Genomic DNA, 24048 nt, shown 5'->3' with positions numbered 1-24048 from the left:
CACTGCCTGTCAGTTTGAGCAGCTCTCCAGTTTCTCTGGAGGCATGCGTACATCTCCATGCTGGCTATGTCAGCAAGAGCACAACCCATAGGAAGGGAGAGGTATGGCATGAGGAGACTTTGCAGGTAGTGAAAGCAGAAAGTCTCCTTTCTCTGCTTCTGAATACTCTTGTGGGCCAATGAAGAAAACACTCTTTTTTATTATTATTTCTTTTCTTTTCCTCAAATGAATAAGTTACTTTTTTCAATGGCAACCTGTTCTGCTCTGAGTACTGCACTTCCACTGGCAATGTGAATAGAACTAACTTCTCACCTGACAGTAAACAAATGGACGTGCATTTTCTCAGACTAATCATTTCTTCAAGTCCATGTTCTTCACACCAATATTCATGTAGTTCCTCTATTATACTTGGTGTAAGGAGAAAACTGGCAACTGTATTCAAAGCAATGATAAGTTACCATTTTAATGATTCCTTATGTTGTGAGTAATTTATAAATCACTCAGTATCTTCCGAGCAAAGCTTGCCTTCTGTTTTTAAAACGTACCCTTTTGTATTCAACAAAGGGTTTCAGTGCAATAAGCATTAAGGTGTGTCTCCTAGCTTTTACCTGCAAGCAATAATGATGTTGTCAAGCGTTTCAGGTGAGACCAGCCCAGGATTTTGGGGTGGGGAAAGACACTGTGTTATACAGCATCTTCAGTTCTTCCCTCAGAGGGAGGCAGAGGCACCTTGAAAGGCTGAGTATAAGGACATCTACCGAGTGTCTTTTTACATAGACATCAGAGCTGGGGGGGGGGGAGGGAAAAGGAACAGACCTGTAACCATAACTCAGTTGGACTTGTATCCGAGAAGTCAGATGCAATGGATTGGCTCCCTCACCGAACAACTGCTTTTCTGTTCCTTTTATTGGTAAGTGAAATTTTAAAACAATATTTGTAAACTTTATGATTGTGTCAGTTGAATCTCCTCAGCAGACCATTACTTTTCACTCTGTAAACTAATCTGACTTTCCCAACTCCCCATAGAAAAAATAAATAAATAAATGTGAATTTAGCATAAAGAAATAAAGCTCTGCTTGTTTTAAACTCAGTTTCTGAAGATCCTATACAAGTAGCTTAGGTTTTCATTGAATGCTGGCAAATATTTATTTTGATTATGACTTTGCAGTCTTTTAACGCTTAATATATAACTTTCTGTTTAATGCATGAATTTTCAGATAAATGTTTAGGGGTACAGTTTAAGGAGTTGCTTTTCTTACTAAAAATATTATTTTTTTTTAAAGTCCCCGAAGTCTGATTGGATATTATTTCCTTCTATGTCTTTATTTTTCTGATCAATTGAGAGAAGATGGAGAGCAACTATTGTTTCCTAAACTGATAAGTTTCAGAGCTGAATGTGAGTTTTATGGCTACATTCAAGAAAAAAAAAATAGTGAAGACTGTAGCCAAGCAAAAATTAAGACTTGGCCCATGATTTCACGTTACAAAGAATTCCTACCTTGTAGTGTGCGTTTGTGTCAGAGCAGCCATGTGCTTAGTGAGTGAATGCGTGATGAAAGTGTTGCTCTTTGGGTTTGTTCTTCTTATGGTAAAAGGAAAGTAGTTGGTATGGTCAAGTGGAACAGTTGTGCAGTGTGTTCATCAAGGCACAGAAATTACTGAGAAATGACTTAAAAGAATTCTACTCCCACATTATGATTTTTACATGGATTCTTCTCACTCATCTGTGCTGCTCTTTTAAAACTACGTAGAGGTTTAAGGTCCTGAAGATTGATAAAGGTAGAATTTAGAGTATAGTCATATCCTTTTGTGTATTTCACTTTACACAATATATTAGTAAGCGCAAATGTTTGTTAATTCCGTATTATTGACACCTCTGGAAATGCGGTAGTCAGGGAAGAAGGGTTTGTTGTTATAGTGTATGAAATCCCAAGGCTTAAACAGTCACAGTTTGGCAATCAGTAAAGTAGAACTAAGCAGCACAGGGCAGCTGCCAAGCAAACAATGTCAAAACTTGGCAAAAGCAAGTTATGGTTCGGATGAGTTTCTGCTTGTTCAATGCAGCATGCAGATCTGTGAGATTGGCGTGTTGCACATGATACTAACAGTGCTGGATTTTTATATTACAATACTGACTGTTTATTTTATTCTGTTACTTGGTGATGCATAGTTCTGATGTATTGAAGTTTAAAAAAAATAATAATAAAAATCAAGTTTGCTGTACTGTATTTAAAATCTGTCTTTCCAAAAGTGCTTTTACTGCTTTAACTTTTCTTGTCAACTCTGGAGCAATTTTCATTCTTTTGGTATATTATCATTATGATTGTGACTGAACCAGGGCATGTCAAGAAAAAGGAGTGACTATGAAAGCTGCCACTACATTTAGACAAGTACCAAATATATGAACTTTTACTACCCAGAGGAAACAACTGTTGTTCTTGTTGTGTGCTTTCCTGAATGACAGCATTTATGGTGGCCTGTACAGCCTAACTGCATTTTTCAGCACTGTACAGAAAGCTGATAGAGAAACTGTAGAGAATAACCGTATTATAAATTATGTATATAATTTTAGTGCATTCTGAGAAAGTGTCTTGGCTTTCAGCTTGATTAATCTTTCATGAAAATTACCTGTCTCAATAGTGTATCGGCTTAGTATATTGCTAATAAGTTGTAGCAAATAAAATGGCTGTGGAATTATACATATTTTAGCACGCTAGCACACTTTCAAAAAAAAGAAAACTTACGAGCTCTGAAACTAATAATTTTCCATATGCATTTCACCATTGGTGGGACTGATTCTGCAACCCTTGCTCATGTGACTTCAAAGGTGTTATTCTCATGAGTAAGGGAGTTCTGCTTGTGGTACTTGCACAGACACGTTTCATGGAAATAACCTGTTTGATCAGGTATGACTCTCCTCCTGCCAGCCATCAGGTGACTGTTAATAATTTTAAATTCACCGCATCTTTCATATGCACTTTTGTCTGGCTACATTTTCCCATGTGTTATCTTTTTTTTTTTTTTTTTTTTTTTTTTTTTTTCCAGTTGTTAGGCTCTGGTTACACCTCTTACTCATAACTTGGTTGCATATAAAAATATTAAGGAACCATATAATCTACTTGCACTTGCATACTAAATATCTGCAAGGATGTAGCCATAAAACTGCAGGCCCTTCTGCAGAAGAAAAAATATTATAGAAATAGAAACTAAAGCAATTCTGCACCAGGAATTATCATGCAAGATGAGTTTCGTAAGTTTGCGGTTACATTCCTGAGTAAAAATGACCCCTAAGTAAATGTGTATTTGCAGCTGGAGCACTCTAAACTAGAACTCAGGTTTTATTGAGGATATTTATTGAGGAGAGCACAATTAGAGCATGTGTAATTTGAAAAACTAAAATTTGAATGATAATGGCTTACACCCTGTATTGAAATTACTTTTCTATTCATTTTTCTAACGGTTAAGCTCAGGTAATATATGGAAATTCATTATTTATGTACAACTTGTCCTCTGCTGTATTTCTCAGTAGAAAAGAAACATTCTCAGAAACATTCCCAAAGTGGTTAGTTCTTTGAGTAAATATATTTTAAAATAAATACAACTTTAGAATTTATTCTTCTGACTGACATGAACATTATTATATTTCTGTTGAAATAGTAGTGGGTCCTCCATACCAGGTGCAATACAAAATATTGACTTCACTTCCTAAGACAGGAAGCAACAGAAACACCTAACTTTTGCAGAATTACAAAAGCAATTGACAGAAAAATGAAAAATTAACCTGAAAATCATCCCCTTAAAAGTGAAAGCACATCATTAGTGACCTGCAAAAATGGAAAGTACAGACAAAAACTTATCCTTGTTTTGATTTAAAAGTGAATATACTGCTTCTTTTTAAAATGAGTTTGTGTCTTATATTTCAGGTGTGCTTCTTATTACTTAATGCACAGATTTATCTTTTCTCAAAGAGGTGCAGAAAGCATAAAGAGAGGGATTAATTATTTCAACCTTTTACTAGACAGAGCTTGGCTGAGTAAGACGTAAAAGTCCCAAAATGCTGACACAACCAGAGCTACCATGGCACCCTGATGACTCATATAATATATGTGAGTTCTCAGCACTCCTCCCATCATGGCCAATAACAATACCGCTGTTGACTTCAAAGAATGGGAATCAGATCCAATATGAATAATGCTGGGAAGATGTTACAGGCGTGTTCAGTCATTTAGATATAAGTAGGTGGAGGAGGGAGGATTCCATAATTGCGTATAATATTGCTTGGCAGTCAATTAATGATTAGTTAATTTTTGTTTGCAAATTGCTTTGAAGGTGCAAAGAACCATGCACATCCTATAGGCCTAATTCTCTTCCCAGTTACATCAGAATAAATCCAGCATAAATCCAGTGTGATTCTAAAGCATCATTTTAAATACAAGGTTCTTTGCAATAAAATACAAGCTTTCAGATAGGCTACTGTGAGAATGACAGCCACAATAAATATGTCTTCTGCTTGCACCTCTCTTAGTCCATACCAGAAGCAGATTGTGCAACTAGTTTATAGCTTCTCAGCACAGTTTCCATTTTTTCAGGGTGTCTCAGAGACAAACAGGACAGGAAATCGTGGTTTCATTCTGATCAGCTTGCTTGCCCCAAGGTCCTTAAGATACATCTCACAGGTTTCAGTGCTTTCTATTGCTTTAATTATCATTAAGCACTGAATCTATGGAAAGTATTGCATGCAGGCACTCAGATACTAGTTTGGAAAGGAAATTCATTCATTATGTACAAGAATACCAAAGTTAGCTGCTAGCAGACAGATGACTAAATGTACTTCTCCTCTCGAAATACCATTAGATAAAGAATTTGCATCACACGGATGTTAAAAATAGACAGCTGGGTTTTGGGGAGAGCCTTTTAACTGCTAATAATAGTGGAGATCTAGAAAACATTGCTTAGGGAGGCATCTCTGGGTCATGTTGGATAGATGTCACTTCAAAATTGTCTAGGTTTATCTGATGAACGAGAAAATTTTATATGGTGTATGCCTGCCCTCCTTCCTATAATACAGCAGTAACTGAGAAAGTCTTGCTGAATGCATACCTCAAGTTTGTTAGATCAGCATTTTAAAGAAGCATGACAAACTGTACTAAGGACTCTGTACTCAAAACCATCAAGATTTCTTTAAAGAGAAATTAGCAGCATGTAGCAGCAGGGTCCTTTGTCAGTGGGGGACAAATTTGGAAATACTGGGCCTTAATTTACAATTCCCAAATTCTTGGCATTCTTATTATCAGTGCTCTAGTGGATGATACTGCAGTGTAAAAAGGATATTTTCATTGCTTGGAAGCAGAACTCTCTATGGACTGAAATCAAGTTTTTTAATTAATATTTATGTCTTTAAAGAACAGAATTCTCCACAAGTTTTTCTTTACAGAGATGTCCAACACAGTTTTTCAGGTAGCCCTGTTAAACACAAGAGTGACATGAACAGATGTGATACAGTTTCACTCTTAAATGACAGAATAGGCCATAGGATGCAGTCAGAAGATGAGACTCACTGGTATTGCATTAGTATAGCCATACTTTTCTGGGTCAAGACAATTCCTTGCTTGCATGCCAGAAGAGATTTCAGCCTAAGGGTGGAGAGGATTTCACTGTACTTGCTAAAGGACTCTCTGTTGTGCAGGTGGGATCAACTGATAAGAAACATTGAATCAGTGCCATTTCTGGTGGACTTTGTCAGTCAGTCTCTCTGGTGAGGGTGTAATCTGCACCTTCTACTCTCCCATGTTTTCCCAAGCCACAAGGGGTTTTATAAAAGCATAGGGTTTAAGTTCTACTGAGGTGAAACCACTCCACACTTTAAATAAGTCTGATATTGCAGATTGCCTTCTCTGAGGTAATGACTCATATGAATCCCATTCTGAAGCCAAAGATTTAAACAGTCCTCAAGACATAAACTCAGATTAAAAGCTGTATTGATGTTTTGAATACAATATGAACACATCTGTTTCCCTTCCAAAGACCTAATGCAGCTTTGTAATGATTGTCCCGTAGAGAACTTTTCTTAACAATTTGTGTCAATAACTTGCTCAAAGAAAGAAACAAACAGGAAAAAAACAAACAAACAACAACAACAACAACAAAAAAAAAAACAACAACAACAACAACAACAACAAAAAAACTTACTCTTACTTCAGTATTTATTTCCTATTACTTTATTACTTATATATGATTAAGTACTTCATATTACTTATGAATGGTCCCTTAAATTTAAATGTTTTATATATATATATATATGTGAGGTAGATACACAGCCCAAACACCCTCCTTCATAGACATTAGAGCAGCTTTTACAAGAGGTTTCAACGAGTGTTCTTGGGAAGATCAGTTCATTAGAGACATCGTTTAAATGAAGGTGAAAGTGCTGTTCATTTATCTTTTGCATGTAAGAGATTGTTTTAACATGAAATAAGTGGAAAAAAGTCCTTGACAGAACAGCAACGCAGTACATTTAAAGTGTGGAAAGTCCCATGAGGTAAATATACTGCAAACAGAAAAGTTATCTCACATTATATCCATACAATATCTGTCACAAAATCTACCAGACAAAAGGCGTCAGACCAAGAAACAAAACAATCAAAACTTGAACTGTACTGGGAAATTACAAAAACATGAAAAATTGAAAACTACAACCATTCATCAAGTTTGGTGAGAAAAGACAAACTCTGCATCGCTTTTTGAGTCACATAGATATTATGTTTTCTCCCAATTATGAAACCAGAATCCAGTCATTCAGATCCCATGTTCTTCAAACTTTACATCTGAAGAGAGCAAAGGTAGATCCTGAATCAAAAACAGTGCTCTGAAAAAGTACATTGACCAAGTGAGCTTTATTGTCACAATTTATTTAGGAAGAAGATTAATTAAACTGTGCTTTCTTTTAAATTGTGCTAATTAAGAAATTGATGAATCTATATGATTTTAAAGTAATTACTCATTGCATCTGACTCTGTAAACTATACTTACATGAGTCTTTAGTTGCATGGTTATATTTCAAATTAAAGCCCACTGAACTCCAGGAAAATCTGCCTGATTCAGTTGCTTTTCCATTTTACCTGGAATCTCTTTAACCTCAGTGGGATGTTTGAAGAAAACTTTTTGTTCCTTTTGGTTAAACTGTATATCAAAGTATTACAGGTCTACTGCGGACTCTCTAAATAAGATACAACAACAACAATAACAAAGAATAAAATACACATTCTTTAGAACAAATCTTGCAATCCCTTCTTTCTTCAGCTGAGATGGTATAATGTAAAGTCTGTGTAAAAGTTGCATTTTTATATAGATATAACTTGTATGGCACATCCCTTCAGACTGAAAGTGCCTTGAAAGACAGAAATAATTTTAAAAGCATTAACTTTCAAAAATTACAGCGATATATAAAGGAAAAAAAAAAAAAAAAAAAAAAAAAAGAACCATGTAATGTAATTTATGGAAATTCTTCAGCTACAACCTATATAAGTTATTACGATAGATTACAGAAAACATACTCCTCCTACTCCGCAATTTAGCAATGTATAGCAGCCAAGTTTTGGTTATTGAATTATGTCCTGTGTCTTTATATGCTGATCATCTTATCATTCTTGCAGGTGTTCTTGGATTTCAGCACAGGATTTCATGTAGAGGTAATATATATTTCTTTAGAAACTAATTTTCTGATAAAATGTAATGTAACCAATGTAAAAATGACATGGAAAATACTAGAGTAAGATATTTCTGAACTTGAAGATTGAAAACATATGTATGTATTAAATGGTTACAGGTAGTAATAACCTGCTCATCCTCTCAGAAGTTCTCCTGAACCTATATGAATACCTAGAAATAAGTTTAAAGTACACATGTACAGTGTTAGAGTTTGGGACCTGTGGATGTATTCTTCTCCTCCCTATTGTTGGAAATTCTTTATGTCTGAATTAATTTAAAATGTGTTGAGGTTGGTGGTCATATGTTAATGGTACTCTATGTCGAAGGTAAAAGAATGGAGTGAAAATGGAACAGCAAGATGGAAAACCTTCAGAAGACAAAAACGTGAATGGATAAAATTTGCTGCAGCTTGTAGAGAAGGAGAAGATAATTCTAAGAGGAATCCAATTGCCAGAGTAAGTAGAAAGTATAGCAGAATTGTTCACTGACAAGGAAGCTTTTTCTAAAGACAGATAAAAGCAGAGAAATTTAAGAGCACGTTTGCTTAGACTAGTCAAGGCAAGGAATGTAGAATAAAAGAAAAATGATACAGTATTTCCAGCTCTGCTGACAGTCTCATATGTGAAACCACACAGCCGCTGAGGAGTGATCAAAGGCTTCCTAGAACATTGCAATCAGACCCCTTCCTGGAGAGCTCCAACCATAGTCTCTTTAGTGTCTGTACTAGATTGAGATATTTTTCTTTTCTCTCTCAATTTGAGAAATCCCTGAACAAGCACAAGTCAAGGATGATGTCTGACTCCTGTGGACAACAGAGCAAAGAGTTTGAGTGCCACAATAAAAGAAAGACATAAAACTATTAGAGAGTGTCCAAAGGAGGGCTATGAAGATGGTAAAGGGTCTGGAGGGGAAGAAGTATGAGGAGCAGCTGAGGTCCCTTGGTTTGTTTGGCCCAGAGCAGAGGAGGCTGAGGGGAGGCCTCATGATGACCTGCAGCTTCCTAATGAGGGGAGCAGAGGGGCAGGTGCTGAGCTCTGCTCTGTGGTGACCAGGGACAGGACCCAAGGGAATGGCATGGAGCTGGGACAGGGGAGGATCAGGCTGGGTGTTAGGAAAAGGTTCTTCACTGAGATGGTGATCAGGCACTGGAACAGGCTCCCCAGGGCAATGGTCATGGCACCAAGCCTGCTGGAGTTCAAGAAACATTTGGGCAATGCTCTCAGATACATGGTCTGGTTTGGGGTAGTTCTCTGTGGAGCCAGGAGTTGGACTCAATGATCTTTGTTGGTTCCTTCTACCTCAAGAGATTCTGTGATTCTGTGATTCTTCTTCTCCCCCTGTCCATACCGCTTCCAAGGTCCAGCCACAGCATAATACTCGTGGAAATTTCTCTCCCCAAGCATTTTCACTTCACCACCAGAAGATTTAAAGGAAAGAGAAAACCTGTCCAGTATTTAAGGGCAGACATAGCTATAGGCTGCCTGTTTTGTAGAAGAGCCTTCAATTTGTTCTATAAATTGAATCTTGTGAAATGTGGTTAGGAGGAAAACTAAACTTATACACATTTTTTTAAGGAGACTAATTACAGAAAAATGAAAACACTGCAGATGTTCTCAGTAAAATGGTATAAGTCATATTTTGTAATAACATTATGTATTATTGTAGATTCGATCAGATTGTGAAGAAAACAATCCAATCACATACAGCATCTCTGGAGTTGGAATTGATCGTGCCCCATATGGAATATTTGTTATTAACCCAAGAACAGGAGACATTAATATAACAGCAATAGTGGATAGGGAAGTGACCCCAGTATTTGTTGTAAGTACTCCCATTTTATTTTTCCTTTAAAACGATGAATTCAGGGTGGTGCAGGGGAAGCACAAGGAGAATAATGCTCTAATTCATTTGTTTCAGATTGTAGCTTTGCTTCCTTCAATTCTGGTTTTAAAATGAGTAATCTCTTTATCTAGATACGCTGCTTTGCTAAACACTCAGTGACGGGTATAGATTTGGAACCACCTCTTGAACTTCGAGTCAGAGTTCTGGATATAAATGATAATCCTCCTATATTTGCACAATCTGTATTTACAGGAGCTGTTGAAGAATGCAGTATGGACAGTAAGTAACTATGTTATTGCCTATCATAGTAAAGTTGGTGAAGATCCAATAGTACAGTTGATATAAACCTGGGGTGTTCATTCAACATTTTTTTAGGCAATGACGTACTTTTCCCAAGGCTACTGCAGAGGAAGGAGCAGGAGATGCTTCTCAGAGTGTTACTGGAGTAGGGCCCAAGATCATTGCCTAAAATTAAACAGCAATGCTTCCCCCTTCCTCCCACACAACAATGCTGAATATTCTAGTTCCTAAGTGTACCATCATGAAATTCCTTTAGATGTGACAACTTAAAATAAATTGGTCCATTTCTTCTCATTAAATAATAATAATAACATTACAACTACATTTATTTCCTGTGAAGGTACATAAATTACTTTTTTTTTCAGCCTGAGTATTGAAGTTACACTAGAATATTACTAAACAAGCTCTTTCTTAAATACCTAAAATGGTTCTTTTTACCAAAAGCATTGCAAGCATCATTAAACATGAGAACAACACTGAGTGTGTTACACTCATGTCCTACATTCTAGAAATTCTCATTTAAAACTGTGGAGATATCTTCTGTGAATATCTTCAGGCTCAAAACTTACAATTTTTACATATTCCCTATGGTGACTTAAAGAAGTTCAGAGAAAATGTACCTAACTCCACCTGACTTTAATTTGTAATGCATTTTACAGTCATTCACATTCAGTCAAAATCAGTACTAGGAAATTAAACTTCCATTTGCTTCAGAAATGTCAACAAACAGCTTTCAGTCATTTTTATACACGAAGTATTTCTGATTTCAGAACAGTTTTTTTTCTGATTTTTTTTTTTTTTTTTTGATTGTTATTCTTAGACACACTGGTGATGAAAATAATTGCATCAGATGCAGATGAACCTAATAACTTGAATTCTAAAATTGCCTTCAAGATAGAGAGTCAGGAACCTTCAGGCCCACCAATGTTTGTTATGAAAAAGGCTACTGGAGAACTCCATCTGGCAAATTATCTTGACAGAGAGGTAACATTTCCAAAGTCAAACAACATGATTTCATGGTGTGTGCATGTTATGAGAGTGACAAAAAATAGAGAGAAAGAGAGAGTGAGAAAGTGTGTTTTCTTTGTTTTTTAAAACTGGTAAATGCATTTCTTTATATATGTTAAAATATCTACAGCAAATTCCCGTATTAGGAAACAGTAGCATGACATAAGTATTTGTAGTTTATAAGATGTGCAGATGCTTGTAACATAGTCATTTCTCTTTTTGTGACAGCAACACAGTAGCTACACTCTGGTTGTGAAAGCATCAGATCGGGATGGAGCTGGAGATGGAATTTCATCCCTTTGTAGCTGTCATGTGAAAGTTATTGATGTCAATGACAACTTCCCAACTCTTGCTCAAAGCTCCGTAAGTTTTTAATATCAAATGCAACATTATTGTTAGAAAGCACAAATCCATTTCTGCTAAACTGCATCTGCAAAAATGTGAGGTGATGTAGCTCTTCAGATCTGCAACCAGAATCACAATTTACACAGAATACTTTTTTTTTTTTTTTTTTTTTTTTTTTTTTTTTTACTGTTAAAGTTAGTATTAACTGAGGGAAGAACATTTTTCAAAGATTTCTCTGTGGTCAGCTGTATCTCCCTCATTATATATGTTAGTGTTTGCTAATAGGTATTTATCTGTCATTACAGTTCTCAGCAGCTATTTCAGAAAATTCACTCAGTTCAGAACTGCTACGAATACAAGCTCTGGATGCTGATGAAGAGTTTACTGACAATTGGTTAGCGGAGTTTTTCTTTATATCTGGTAATGAAGATAATTGCTTTGAAATTGTTACAGATCCAGCTACAAATCAAGGAATCCTTAGAGTAATTAAGGTATGGATAAATAATATGATTCAGCTGTTGAAATAATCATCTTAAAATAATTTTAATTGTTAAATATGTATATATCACTAACAACAATGACACTCAACCATTTAAAATAAGATATTTAAATAAGATTACAGTCCAGGAAGTTTTATTTATTTTCTGATTTTCCATGTTTTATCTTTTAGGAACTGAATTATGAACATATCCGAACTCACTCACTGAGTATCGGTGTCAGGAACAAAGCTGAATTCCACCACTCTGTTATGTCTCAGTACCAAGTCATCGGAACACCCCTCATAGTAGAAGTAAAAAATGTGATTGAACCTCCAAGGTTTAATCCATCTTCAATTATCTTTTTTGTATCACAAAAAATGAGGGCGAACTATGTTGTGGGAACATATACAGCTATCGACGAGGACACAGGGACTACTGCAACCAATGTTGTGTAAGCTCTGATCTGCTTAAACTCCTGGATGGAAAAATTCTTTTAATTGAGATTACAATGAGATTAGGAATAGGTATTCTCTTCTGCAGCCAAAGAAGTAGAAAAGGATCTTGCAAAGGGTTAAAAAAAGGGTTCCTAAAATAACAGGAAAAAATTAATGACAATAATAATAGCAATAGAATAATAGAAATATAATACTATGTTCTTATGATATGGTTGTTTTTGTTTCCTGACCTACTTTCCTTAGCCTTGTGCACAATGCAAACAAGGCATCATTCTTCTCTCAATCTGTAATTTAAATAAATCAAAACTGATTTTTTATAAACCAACTTAAGAACACAGAAAGAGAATCTGCCTGCATCTCTAAAAAAAAGCAAGCAGAAAACCACAATAATGGGCAATATTATACAATCAGAACACAAGAGGTCACTAACAGGTCATTCTATAGTTTAAAAAAAAAAATGGTTTGACATTTATTTCTGATGAAATTCATGAAAGTTAATTAATACGAATAATTTGTTTTATTAACATATGCAGAAATAAATGTACCCAATTTAACAAGGTTTGAAAAGCTTTCATAAAACTGACAAAAATATTAGCAAATATAACCACATACGACCACAGTATGTTGTAGGAAGAGTTGTGGCTACTGATGTTATCAAAGGTTCTGTTAAAGGTTTACAGGGACCAGACAGATTTTATTTACTTTCAGACTATGATAGCACTTTCAAAATATAATGAACTTTATGCATTTCCTTTGTTGACAATTATTTTTTATGGTGTATATCTTTTGACATCTACAAAAATGTTGTTTGAAAAGGCTAAAATGCAATGGCGTCTAGCATAATCTAAAGAAAAAATATTCCAAAGTGACAAACATTATTTGCAAAATGAATATATAGCAGACCACTATACCATACGGAGTCCACATTAATTGGAATAATTTATTCCACCCACATAACTAGGTCTGCATTTATACTGTTTCATATTAAACATAATTCTGAATATTTTTATTTGAACAAATACAGATATAGTATAGGACGTGATCCAGGTGCCTGGTTCAGAATCAATCAAAACACTGGTGAAATCACACTGAACAAAGTTATTGACTGGGAATCCTCCTATGTATCCCATGGGCAGTACAGAGCAGAGGTTCTGGCTATTACTAGAGGTAAGAAAACAGATTCAGTTTTCTGAAATAAAATACACTTTGTACAATTTTTTTTTCCGTTCCAAATTTTCCCACCTGAACTGCATTATTTATAGTATCAACATTGCCTCCTGATTACAAATATCTTCTTCTTACAGGGGTTCCTCAATATACTGCCACTGGCACCATTGTGCTTACAATGCAAGGCGTTAATGACAATTGTCCAACTATTAATACAGCATTAAGGAAAGTATGTATGCATTCCCCATCAGTGGTCATCACAGCAAAGAGCGTAAATGGTGATCTATACGGGCTCCCCTTTACATTCAGCATACATGGTGAACCTCAAACTACGTGGATTATCAGATCAATAAATGGTAAGTTAAACTACATTTTATAACAGAATAAATCATAGTAATTACCTCCTATCTAAGATTACAGAGTAGGATATGTTTTCATAAGAAACAATACAAAACAGTCATTAAAATCCATTCTTCTCACTTAAATATGATTTTATATTCATTTGAATCCAAAGAGTTGCTCTATATATATGTTAGTACTGAATGAATATTATTACATGCATTTTATCTAGTTATCTTTTAAAGGAAACTAAAAATATATTGATACAAATAGAGCAGCAAAATGGTATGTGAGTGTGATAACAACAATAAGCAGCTTTATTAGTCTAAACCTAATGAGGTAATTCAAAAGACAGGTTGATATTTTTTATTTCTATATTATTATTTAATTATTTTAATTATTTTTATTCTAAGCATATGACAAAGCTTTTTATTTATATGAGAGCAAAAGTTCTTTGTAATTTTTATTTTTATGAGAGTCTCATGAAAATGGTAAATAAAAATTACAGCTTTTGCAATGTATGGTACAAATTCTGCTTGCTTTTTGATTAATCATATCTCATACATTTCTTAATGACAGAATTTGCAAAATTTACTGTATGTATAGAAGGCTTTATTAAACAGTAAATATCAGATTTGCAACTATCCTTGTAACTCCTATTTGTCCTAAACAGATGCAAATTCATAATTTTAAATATTTTAAAATAACTGAAATACCATTTGAAAAAAAAAAAAAAAAAAAAATAGAAAGCATAACTGGCATGTAAATTCCTAGTGAGAGAAAAGAAAATGTGTAAATCTTGCAAATTATATGTTAACAATTTTTGAAATAAAAATGAGGAAAATCAGCAGTAGATATATAAAAAAAGTGCATTTGTCCCTTTTATATTTTTCAAGTTAAAAAGTGATGACTAGATTGATCTTGCTCAGGTTCTCCAAATGAAATAAATAAATAAATAAATAAATAAATAAATAAATGTTAATAAAAATAATAACCAAACAAACAAATAAAAACTACCAGCATAGATCATGTTTCAGCTTTGAATAAGTACTGTAGATACATAAGAAGATCTAATGCAAACGCTTAGTCTGTACTATTAACATAATTCACCAAAATTATAGATTTGAGCAGTTTTTAATGTCAACATCTTAATCTAAATATTTTTTTATTTTTTTTTTCCCCTAAAGCTACCTCTGCAGAATTAGTGAGCCAGAACATGGACTTCTACCTTTATAAGATCTATATTAGAGTAAGAGATAGCCAAGGCCGAAGCTGCTTACAACCGTACATAATTCCTCTACAAGCTTGTCGCTGTGACAGTCGCAATTATTGCAGCAGTGGGGCTACAAAAATAATTATCATTGGTGGTGGTGGTGGTAGTCCTGATGGTGACAGAATTGGTTGGACTGATAGGCCTGTTACTGAAGACTATAGAGACGTGACATACTGGAATGTTAACACTGAAACTTATGAGTCATATACTGGTGAGGATGGAAATGGTTATCCTCTCACATATGGCCCATCTTCTACTACGCTTAGCGGTGCTGCCATTGGCCTGATGTTTCTTGGTGGCTTAATATTTGTTCGTAAGTATTAAATTTATAAAATATATATTTTTTAACCTTTACAAAGTGTATTTTTTATTCTTCTAAAGTAAGGTGACTTATTGGTCATTTGTTAACTCATGGGCTCCCATGTGCAACTTGGCAAAACAAAAACACAAACAAAATCAAAAACTATAGGAATTGTATGGACACATATAGGATGTATGTACATGTACGAACACAGGTATATATATGTAGAATATAGGATACATACATATGTTTCATTCAGAAATAACTCTCTCTATCCTAAGATCTAGGGTTTTATTCCTTAGGTATTCAGTTTTCAGACTACCATGAAGAGTAGAAATGTTTAGTAGAAGATTCAGAAGATTCTGGCAAAAGCTGCCCCTATTACTTTACAATTTACACTTTGCAATTTGAACTTCAGTTAAATTACTAAAAAAAATGGGCAACTATCAAACTGGGTATGAAAAGATGTAAGGAAGGAACGAGTTTCCTTTGAACTGTAGGACAGATTACAGTGGTAAAATGAGGAAGATCATAATCTTAACTTTTTGCCATTGCTGCTAAATATGACATCTGTTAAAAAACAGTACTGTATACAACACAGGATCAATATGTGATTTTCAATATGTGAGCTTCAGCAATTACTTCTCTGACTGCTGCAGTCAGATATGGTTGCTCTTCTTTCATGGCATTGGCATCAAGCAGTCAACATCTGAAACTGTCCTGTGCAGAAGTACTGACTAAAATAACTATGAGAACCTGACTCTTGAAGAGAGTGATCGTATTGGTTTTTGGTCTCTGATTAAATGGGAATCAACAAAGATAAAATTTTGAAGCTGCAAAGAAGACTGTTTTGTTTGTAGTTCCCAGTTGGTTAATCTACAGGAAAGGCCACCTTTCTGCCTTCAGAAATCTTTTCTAGTCTTTGTTTCGCTTTGATGTTAAATTGGGAGTTTTAGATACTTCGGCTAGTCTGCTGTAAGCAAGTGAGTCTCCCCAGTAACTCTGCAGCAATATTAGGTTTTTAGCTTAACTATCTAGGTAAATAGTCTAAATACAGCTGGAATTAATATTGCAGCCCCTTCCAAAAATGAGCAATTCTTTTTTTTTCCAGCAATTTCCAACACTGAATTCTTGAAAGAAGTAAGCATAATGCACCACACTGCGAAATCTGACTCACTGTGTCTAATCATTTCTTAAAGCCAGGCTTTGAGGGTTTGACTCTTGCTTTTCAAATAAGCATCATATATAGGTGATGGGAAGGAATATTGCAACTGGAGTGTTAGCTAAAGATCACTGTAGCCATATGAACAGTATCCTATTGATTTTTATAAATTTATTGTTACTAACTTGTATTTCTGAAAAGAAATTACAATGTTTGAAGAGAAAAATAAGCTTATGTGTCAAGAATGAATATCACTGAATGCAAGACTGCAAGACATAGCAAGACTGGTTCTGTTTGTTTTATTTTCTTAAATCAACATCTTATATTCATTCAGTTGAGGTACATCAAAGTCTGTTCCTGGATGTATAGCTATAAATTTGGAGTAACAGCCCTACTCCACCCCAGCTTTACTCTGCTATAACTAAAGGTACAAATTATTCCAAATATCCAAATGCATACATTTTCAAAAAGAGATAATGATTCTGACAGGCAGACGTGCAGGCTGATTGGTTTGAAACATTTCAAAAGACTTTTTTTCTGAAGTTCTTGAGCACCTGTCCTCTGGGTAAAACAGTAATTCCTATGAAGAAAGGATGTCCTAAATCCCTATGTATTCTTTCTTTCCTGTTAAGTGATTCCCATTCTGATGTCAATGAGTGACTGTTGTGGCTGTGGGCCTGGAGCTGCAGCTGGAGTTGGAACTGGATTTGAACCTGTACCAGAATGCACAGAAGGGGCAATTCATCCATGGGGAATAGAAGGTGCACAGCCTGAAGATAGGGTCAGTACATCCCATGTTTCAAAACCCTGCAGTAATTTCTGTTTACAGAAAAGACTACGTTTGTCTAGAAGCCAGAAAGTGTTTGTATTACTATGTCATCTTGTAAAAGAAGCCTGGCATTGTCAGTCATTGCCAGGCAGGTATGAAAGCTGATTTTTAATTAAGATTTGCAGATGGAGCTTGTGTGCTTTAAGTTGTTTTTGGTTATCTTGGCCCAACAGTCTGATCTTACAATTCCCTCAGCTGAAGTGTAATTAGCAAGCTTTTCCTGTGCAAGCTAGGGCAAGATAACGCAAACCATCTTCACTGATCACCTCTTACCTTGAAAATGAAAATTTTATTTATTTTATTTTATTTTATTTTATTTTATTTTATTTTATTTTATTTTATTTTATTTATTTTATTTTATTTTATTTTATTTATTTTATTTTATTTTATTTTATTTTATTTTATTTTATTTTATTTTATTTTATTTTATTTTATTTTATTTTATTTTTTAATGGAAGTGGTGACTCTTAGCTATAATTAACAGTTTAGAGTGGTAATTCCTTAGTATGATTCACAAAGCCTTGACCTTCATAAGGAAATTTCAAAGTTATCATTCAAGGAATCAAAATACTGTTTTCCAGGATGTCTCACACATTCTTGCCCCAACAACAGCTGCTGGAGGTGATTTTGGTGAACCTTCTGGTAAGAATATCCAAAGATTTTCTATCTGTGCTATCATAAAGCTGTCTCTCAGCACTTCATGTCTTCTGGTTCAGGGAGCACATTGGTTTCTCAGCTACAACACAACCCTTCCAATCTTACCTCTGCAGATTGTCAAACTGATGCCAGTAGAACTTCCAGCATGAGTGAAGGGTCTGAGACTAGAGCCTTGAAAATGGGCAGATACATTTCTCTTGAAATATTTGCTGAGGCTTTCAAATCTCAGGCATTTTTTCTTGATCATTCCAGCTAGTGTATGGAGGCCTTTTTGAAGATACCAGTTTTAGCAGAAATGAATCTGGAGACGAAAATAAGGAAATTTTCTTTCATACCTCAGAGGTGGAAGATTTGTCCCTTGCCAATTTTAAGGCTTTCCTTAGCACAAGGGAGAATAGGACTTATCAAGTAGCCCATTTGTGCACCAACCTAAATACAAAGCTGGCACACCATATAATAAATACATGTTTCTGTGATAAGGTTCCCCCAGGAATTTGATGGGCATAGACTCTAGCTCTGCAGTTTTAGCTCTGCAGTTCCACTTTCTCTTTTTCCCCATTCCTTACTCCACAACAGGAAGTAACAATGCTGGCACAGATCCATTTCCTCTAGCTTCTGACAGGAAGAAATGTCACTGTGCAAGCAACAACTTCTCAGATGAGCACTGATTAGCCAAAAATGTTCTTATCCTTAGACAAAAAGAAAAGAGAATATTTGGGGTCATAAATTTGAATATGTCTTTGTTCTCAGAGAAGTTCTGCTGCCATGGCAATAGAAATATTTAAGACTTTCACCTGTGATTTAGTTATTTCCACTGTTCAGTACTGCTACAGTGAGAGTCCCAGGTTCAAATTCTATCACCTGAGATTAAATAGAAAAACAACAGAATTTGGCCTATATTTCTTAATGCAATCATAGGTTGTCAAAAAGACTACTGCATGTAATTGTTTTATTATATTACGTTTTAATATTTAAGACCATGCATTCATTGCTATAATATATGAAAAAATGTGGAAAAGATAAAACTGTGTGTTTTTATAATTTAGTATAAAGGTTATTTTCATTCTGTATTATTAACACCAGCAGTTGTTATGATTAGCTGTTGTTCTCCTGAATCCCCTTTAACAATCTAAGAACTAGAAAATTGGAGAGGAGTTAAAAAGCTATTTCTTTTAGTAAACAGTTTCAGACAAAACAATTTTAACCCCTGTGGGGTTATAAATATGCTTCCATGCATTTGCATAAATATCCATAAGCATTACCATATTTGCCAATGCAAATCCCATGGCAGCATATGCATACACCAGACAGAAATCTCTCCAATTGCATAAGCCAAACAATGATTTCTTAAAGCACGTATGTCTAGCTTTAGCATCACAAATAAAATCGAACTTTTAGATGTCTGCTAGTATGCACTTAATTTTTATTGCAGTTTTAGTGTTTGGCACATGTGTGTAGATCTGTGCCTGTAATTATTCTAAAATATCTTTAGAATCTCAGCAGTGTCATTATACTATTTGCAAAAACAACTGGAAAATTCTGTGAAAATTTTCACAGAACACAGGAGAGAGAATTTCTCTTTTCTTGTTCTCAGATATATATACAAACACATATGGAGGAGGAGGAGGAGTATGTCATGGTGTTGAAGAAACTACAGGGGTTGGCTATGCCACTGGTACTGGTTATGGAACAGCTGGAGGAGTTTCTGGAACAGGGGAAGTAAAAGGGTCAACGGGAGGAACGATAAAAGAGTATCGAGAAGGAGGGGTGAACATGGCCTTCCTAGACAACTACTTCTCTGAGGTAATTATGTGGTCTATTTTGTGTTGTATCTGTGAGTTTGCTGTTACGCTATCCTCCCCAAGTGGCACTGTGAAAATACAACATCACAGAATCACGGAATCTTAGGATCCATAGTTTGGAAAAGACCCTTAAGATCATCAAGTCCAGCCATCACCTAAGAGTACCAAGTCCACCATGAAACAATGTCCACAATGTTCCTAAGCACCACATCCCAAGCACCACCTCTTAAATACGTCTAGGGGTGGTGACTCCCCACTTTTCTGGGCAGTCTGTTCCAATGTCTAAATACAAACAATTCCACTCAACTGAAACTCCCATGATACAAGACTGGTGTAAGAGCAAAGCTCACTGTACTAGTAGTAAAAACCAGGACATTAATAATGCTGCTTTTGAGCTGTTGGCACAGAAGTTTTGATTGTTCAATAGGATTCATTTCTGTAAAACTGATGGACACACTGCAGGTATGGGCAGTAATTAAATTATTTCAGCTTAATAAGTGACCATCAAATGTATCCATTTTCCACCGTTTTCAGTGTACAGATATATAATAACATTGTGAAGTTGTTCACAAATACTTTTTCAGAGATCGTTAAATGTAGTAACTTTAAGTCTTAAGGAACTGTGAATACAAGTTCACTTTCTTCCATATTTTTATTACCTTTTTTGTTCTGTAAAAGACTTGTGAGATGCAAATGACACAAACACACAGTTTTGTAACTGGGAAAATATTAAGTTGACTTTACATATGGGATAAAATCCTATGGAGTTTACATGATTAATGGATTTATTGGATATAAATTGGATTTAATGGATATATTTCTACAATTATCATGAACTGTGATGCATAATACTATAATTGCATATGTCTTCAAAAGGTCACACAATTATTATTTTTTTTTTTTTTTGTCTTGAGATGTTCCATTTTTCAAGTCATCTGGGCCTTATTGTGGTTGGGGAAACTTTACTACATCTTGAGTCATCACAGGTAGCAACCTGACAAAAAGTCACTCTGTTCACCTTTCTGTTTTTGCAACCTACAGAAAGCATTTGTGTATGCAGATGAAGATGAAGGTCGGCCAGCAAATGATTGCCTATTAATATATGATCACGAAGGAATAGGTACTCCTGTCGGCTCTGTTGGTTGCTGCAGCTTTATTGGAGAAGACACAGATGAAACGTATTTGGATACATTAGGACCAAAATTTAAGACCCTGGCAGAGATCTGTCTGGGCAAGGAGATCGAACCTTTCCCTGATGTCAACCCACCTTGGCCAGGCATTAATGTCACCTTTCCCAACCCTGAATGTGACCTGAACCTCCCGCCACCTGGAACCACCATCCTTGTCAACGGCTCTGCACCCATGGCTCCCCCGGTTGGCACTACCACGGTTGTTACTGAAAACACCTACACATCTGCATCTACCATACAGCCCCCACGGCCCATGCCTGATCCTTTGCTCCATGGCAATGTGACGGTGACAGAGACCTACACCTCCGGCTCTGCTTGTGTTGACCCACTGCGCGCATCCAACGTTGTTGTAACAGAAAGGGTTGTTGGTCCCGCGTCTGCCTCTGATTTGCGTGGCATGTTAGATATTCCCGATCTCACAGACGGGTCCAACGTTATCGTCACGGAAAGAGTCATTGCACCTAATTCCCGGCTTCCGACGTCTCTGAGCATTCCCGATTTGGTAGATGGGTCGAATGTGGTGGTGACAGAAAGGGTGTTCAGGCCTGCCTCTGGCATGCCGGGCAGCTTAATAAATATTCCCTCAGAGTTATCCAACACCCACAATGTGGTGGTCACTGAGAGGGTAGTGTCAGGGTCTGGGATGACTGGCCTAGCGGGGGGAGGTCTAGGGGGGGCAAATCTGGGGGGCCTGAGCAGCACAGGTCAGATGCTCAATACCGACTGCCACCTTGGCCAGGCAATGAGCACAGCATCCCCTGGCACCTCCCGGAGAAGAGTGACAAAGTACAGCACCATGCAGTACTCCAGCCAGTAAGGCTTTTGCCAGCGCACCTCCCCACTGAAATTGGCACTTGCATCAGCATTTGTTAGCTGCCACCCACCAAGAATATCATCATTTTTTACAACTAGAAAACAGCACTGAAATTTCAGGAATTCCTCCTTGAGTGAGGATCTCAGAAGGGTGCCCCATTTCAAGGTCAAAAACTTTATCAGTGAAGGGAAAGCTGAGGTGAGCTCTAGATTTCTCTTTCTTTCCACAGAGCGATAAACTTGTGCAAACAGATACTAACGATTTTAGAGAGAGATCTGATAAGTAAGGAGAGCAGTGAGAAGGGATCCACATACAGTATCAGCATGAATTAATGTCACACAAAAGAGTGTTAAAATACTATATTGGTGAGTGATTTCCCAAGACAAGCAGATTTGGGTTAATGGTTCCTCACTGGCAGGACAGGAAAAGAATGCAATTAGCAATTAGTCAACACAAGACTAAATAGGCACTTTCAAACATATCACTTTACTTTGCATGTAATTTCAGGTGCGCTGCAAAACAGCACTTTGAATTATTTCTCTTATCACCAGCAAGTTCTAAATTACAATCATATAAACACAATGTATTTTCATAGCTTTCTGAAGTTTTTAGTAAAACGTGCGCTTTCATGACCTGCCATGTTGCTATGCTCATGGCCAAGAGTGTGGCTAGGAATTTGCCATAGGTGGAGCTGCAGCATTGATGCTGCAAACCAAGAAGCTGTTGGCTTCATCTTTTTTCCAATACCACTACAGCTTTACTTAAATCTAGAAGGACGTTGGTGAAAACCAGGAGCATTTAGTCAGATTTTTGTGCCAAACTATGACTACCATTTAAGTATCCAACATCAGGTTACTTTACGAGAACTGTAATATAACATGTCAGTTCTCTTCCCAAATACTGCCAAGAAAACAAAGTCTTAGAAGCTTTGTGATGGGGGGAGGCAATAGCAAGTATTATAATACTGACAGTGGTAGCTGAAGGCCTTCGTGAAATGAAAAAACCCTTGGGAACAATATAAATTTGCTAATATGCAGCATGGAGAATTGTTATTTCATATGTCAATGTATTTTGCATTGATATTTTGAAAGTTCATTTGAATGTGTTAATTGAAAAAGTCTTTATGATTCTATAATCTTAATTAAATCTGGCTTTTATTTTCCCACAAAAACAGCTCTACTGGATTCTGTTATTCTAATAAAACTTTAACATGCTTTAGATTATGATCTGAAGGAGCAAAATACTGAAAAGTAGTATCTATCTCATTTTACTTCTGTATCATATGTATAGTAAGCATAGTGTATACAACAACATCACATCAATGTAAATACAATAGAGTTATATGGAGGGATTGTTGGTTGTTGTTGTTGTTTTTGCTAGATCACCAGATCAGTAGTTTTCCCTCAAATTTTGCTTCTTCAGCTTTGATGGACAGGTTAGTGAAAAGTTTAAGAGTTGTCTGTGAAATTCACACTCAAAAAAAAGGGGAAGAAACCTTCAAATCCAGATTAATTCATCTCAGAACAACTATATGACAAGTTTCTGAGTCTCATGTCAGAAAAAAGCTTTTTGAATGATACTTCTTTAAATGCAACTATGTCTGCTGCTAAAGACAAGCTGCAGAGTCTGTGCTACAGCCATTTACAGCAGTGCTCCCCAGGATTCATTGCCAAGTTCAAGGCTACCTTAAAAAAGGTCCTTCCACAGCTTCAAGCTTTTTCTGAAGCATGCTAGATGCACTCCCCTGGTAGCACTCTAAAGTGATCTGAAGTATTACTATTTTTACTTCATCCTATAGCCTTGATTATATTAAATATCACTAAAATTGTGTTGACTTCAGTGGAATTAATTCTCTATTTATGTTAGATAACTACTGTAAGTATGGTTTCTAGAATCATTCTTTAAAGAAGGTAAATAGATACTAATATATAAAGTTGTATATAAAGACATATAAAGCTTTTGTATGTCTGATTTTAGATCCAGATATTACTTACTGAAAGTCACTAAAACACTGACAAGCTCCTTTTCATTTCACTAACCACCTATTTATATATAAAAAAGCAAGTATTTTGCAATATACAGAGAGCCTTTTACAAAAAGGCTCTCTGTGCATTTAGAGAGCTATGCAATTCCATTAGATATATTTTTAATGTAAAAAAAAAAGTTTTTTTGTAAATATTTAAATAATTGTCTTATGCAAATCACAAATATTTTCCCTAGTTATGCTCCAAGGTTATAAAACAAGACTGCAGGAGCACATGCTGAATCCTTTCTGCCCCCCTCAAACAGGAATGCTGTGTGAAGTATGGGTGCTCAAGCTGAGTCTGGGCTCTCACATGTCTAGAAGTAGAAGGGGGAAGAACTAATAGTAAAAAAAA

General features: G+C 35.8%; 1 protein-coding gene across 1 annotated transcript; it reads left to right on the top strand.

Annotated features, from left to right (window-relative positions):
• Window positions 1-799: 799 nt before the first annotated feature.
• Window positions 800-24026, top strand: LOC311432663 (desmoglein-4-like). The gene is made up of 16 exons (XM_084511107.1): window positions 800-910; window positions 7653-7688; window positions 8034-8162; window positions 9373-9528; window positions 9681-9828; window positions 10670-10833; window positions 11086-11220; window positions 11508-11693; window positions 11873-12132; window positions 13161-13303; window positions 13441-13659; window positions 14830-15228; window positions 17011-17159; window positions 17789-17849; window positions 19459-19667; window positions 20708-24026. Exons 1-16 carry the CDS (start codon window positions 863-865, stop codon window positions 21671-21673), a joined length of 3408 nt encoding a protein of 1135 aa, XP_084367233.1. The 5' UTR covers window positions 800-862; the 3' UTR covers window positions 21674-24026.
• Window positions 24027-24048: the final 22 nt, after the last annotated feature.

The sequence above is a fragment of the Aythya ferina genome (genome assembly GCF_964211825.1).
Source record: "Aythya ferina genome assembly, chromosome: 2".
In the NCBI taxonomy this organism is placed as follows: domain Eukaryota; kingdom Metazoa; phylum Chordata; class Aves; order Anseriformes; family Anatidae; genus Aythya; species Aythya ferina.
The sequence above is the reverse complement of the archived record's forward strand: the minus strand, read 5'-3'. Positions and strand labels throughout refer to the sequence as shown.

Coding starts and splice junctions, on each gene's coding strand:
- LOC311432663 (XM_084511107.1), top strand. CDS start 863: ATGGATTGGCTCCCTCACCGAACAACTGCTTTTCTGTTCCTTTTATTG. Junction 911..7,652: donor CTTTTCTGTTCCTTTTATTG/GTAAGTGAAATT, acceptor TCATTCTTGCAG/GTGTTCTTGGATTTCAGCAC. Junction 12,133..13,160: donor ACTACTGCAACCAATGTTGT/GTAAGCTCTGAT, acceptor GAACAAATACAG/ATATAGTATAGGACGTGATC.